General features: G+C 49.8%; 1 protein-coding gene across 1 annotated transcript; it reads left to right on the forward strand.

Annotated features, from left to right (window-relative positions):
• Positions 1-2,135: 2,135 nt before the first annotated feature.
• On the forward strand, positions 2,136-2,754 carry H257_19357 (hypothetical protein; the record flags this gene model as incomplete). Its single annotated transcript, XM_009848503.1, has 2 exons — positions 2,136-2,456; positions 2,624-2,754. Coding segments are annotated over 2 exons (450 nt in total), but the record flags the coding sequence as incomplete, so codon positions are not given.
• Positions 2,755-2,790: the final 36 nt, after the last annotated feature.

Raw genomic sequence — 2,790 nt, forward strand, 5'->3', positions numbered from 1 at the left:
GCACCTACCCCTTCCTCCTGGCCGGGCGCCGCTTTCAAGGAACCTTGCTCTGTTTGAATTGCACGAACAACCTGCGAGTGGATGGATCGTTGTTCGAACCCAAGACCCAACTGCCTTGCGGTGCGATTGTCTGCTTTGGATTCGTGGCGCCATTTGCAGCCATGTGCTGGCCGTATCCAACGAAGTCGGGATCAAACTTTCAGGGATGAGTACACCGCCACGGCGACTGTCAATCCGTACGAGACGTGCAGATGCTGAAGACCAGCACCATTATCAGGTTCGCGGCCGTTGCCGTCGTTTGCACGTTGCCTGATATATCATGTTTGTTGGTTAGCTAATTTGGTCGATAATACATTTTGTATATTTCGTATTAGTGCAGCATACTATTTGCAAGTACAATACTTTGGGACTCCATTGTGTACAGAACATTGGTGTGATATTATATTAGATAAGCTGAATTAGAGTAGAATTGTGTATAGAGTGCAGATAAATTATGGTACTCAGAGCCACCATGTTAATGCCTGGAGTAGTCGGGTGAGATAATTCCCACCTTAGTCAAGATTAGATGCTTTTGAACTTGTCCATACATAAAGGGCAGTGGCCCATAATGATGTTCCACGCGCGCCAAGTATAAACGAAGTTAGCAAATTCTTGACTATTTGACCACCCCCCCCCGGAGGAGTAACAGCGAACAAACAGCTCAATGAGTACTCAATACTGAACAGATCTAATTTTAGTAGCTACAGTTACGTACTCCCACTCCTGAAATCACAAAATTTAGTGAGAAATAGCCAATCACATGCTCTGAATTCATTTACAATAGCCAATCACATTGAAATGTGAGTTTAATAACCAATCACATTGCTCCTAGTCACATATGTCCAGTAATTCTCATAACGCACTGCCTGCCGTAGTGGATCTCGTTGTGTAACATACTCTATATTCAATTTAGCAAATCTCATGTGTTCTTCAGCACAAGCATGTGCGATACAGCAATTCTTATGTGGTTCTCAGCAATTCCTCTGTGGTCCTCAGCAATTCTTATGTGGCAATATTTTATCCTCCATGTGGGACCATGTGGCGTTCGAATCAACCTTACTGGGCAATCAAACTGGCCAGAGCGCGATGGTATCAGTCTGAGGCACCGCTTTCAAGGCTTGAACAACAAGACGAAACCAACAGGGACAGCGTACTGCCCTCCCAACATTGAGTCCAAGGTGGGTGCGATGGAGCTTCACGACCAACAAGAATTTGGCGACGCTGCAAGTGAGCGCTCAGATGCTGGGTCCGACGGCAACATCCCGCAGGAAGTCTCGGAGGCTGTTGAGGAGCTTGTGGTTTCCTCTCGGATCGGCACGGACGCAGCCGGGTTATTGACGGTTGTAAAACAAGAGAAGAACAAGCCCATGCTGTCCATGGCTGCTCAGCGTCGCTCTTCGTTAGACAACTCCATCGGTATGAATTCGTGCATCTTGTTCCTTTTTCAAATCACTTTATTTCAATTTCACTTTTTTTGTCCGGATTATTTTCCTAATAATGTTCTTTATTTAGCTAAGCTCGCCGCTGCGTCTGAAAGCGCACCGTCATCGGATCCTTTTATGTCAATTTTTCTCAAAATGGAGTCTGATGCTCGTGCTCGTGAATATGAGTGGCCGCATGTGTTGCTCCTCGTTCAAGGCGCCCTCAACCATCAGCCGGCGGACCGGCTGGGAGGAATTGCGCCTGTGACAGCGTTTACCGGCCTACCAGCCAAGACCCCGCTGGCAGGATTTGTCCACCCGACGTCCAAGGAAGTTTACGTCGCGGACTGGCTTGGCGCCGCCCGTCAGAAACATGTGACGGACTTCCAAGTGGCGCTAGAAGAAATGCACCACAACGTGGCGGTGCGAAGCGACAAGTTGCGTCAGCAAGCGCGTGGACGCCGCGACCGAAAATCCCAAGTCAAGTTTGTGGGTTTTTCGGTCGGCGATTTTGTGCTTTGGTCGTCAACCGTCCGACAAAATTGGCCCTGCATTGGCGAGGACCCTGCCAAGTGACCCGAGTCATCACAGACCATGTGATGGAGACTCACAACTGGTGCCACCGTAAGAAGTCACGGTCCATCATGCATGATAGACCGTGCATGCCGATTGAAGATGTACCACGTAGGTGGTAGAGAGGTGACCGAAGACTTCGAGGCGCAGATCGCGTTTGGCGATGGCGAATTTCATGTGGAGCGCCTGGACGAAGCGCGCTGCGTGGATGGCCAACACCAAGTTTTGGTGAAGTGGCTTGGACTCGACGATGAAGAATCGTCCTGGGGACCTACGGCGAATTTGCTTGACGACATTCCAGTCGTATTTCGCAAGTGGGCGGCGTCGAACAAGGAAGACCCTGTCGTGGCCGCCCTCATCAAGACACTGGACTTTCCGTTAGAGGGGAAGTGTTCTGCAGCGTGCAGAGCAATTGGGTCGCGCGTTAGTTTGACCCATTGCAAACACACACACTCTGTGTGTGGCGTGTCAAAGGTTCCGATACCTTAGTGGAGGTACTGAGTACTTTTGTGAATGGTAGTCATTAGACGCCTCGTGGCGTGTTTAACCTCACTCATGTCAGTGTGTGTATATTTGCTGCCTTGACGAAGGTCCCGTGGCCGAAAGCCAAGAAGAAGCGGGAGACAAAACACCCCCGACATTTCGAAAGCGGGGGCCTCGTCGCCGCGGACAACTTGGTCTTGAGCCAAGGCAGCAACGGCCACGGTGAAAGCGAGAAGGAGTGCGAACTTCATGATGGAAATTGGAAAATGAATGG

This window comes from Aphanomyces astaci, assembly GCF_000520075.1.
Source record: "Aphanomyces astaci strain APO3 unplaced genomic scaffold supercont1.515, whole genome shotgun sequence".
Taxonomy (NCBI): domain Eukaryota; phylum Oomycota; class Saprolegniomycetes; order Saprolegniales; family Verrucalvaceae; genus Aphanomyces; species Aphanomyces astaci.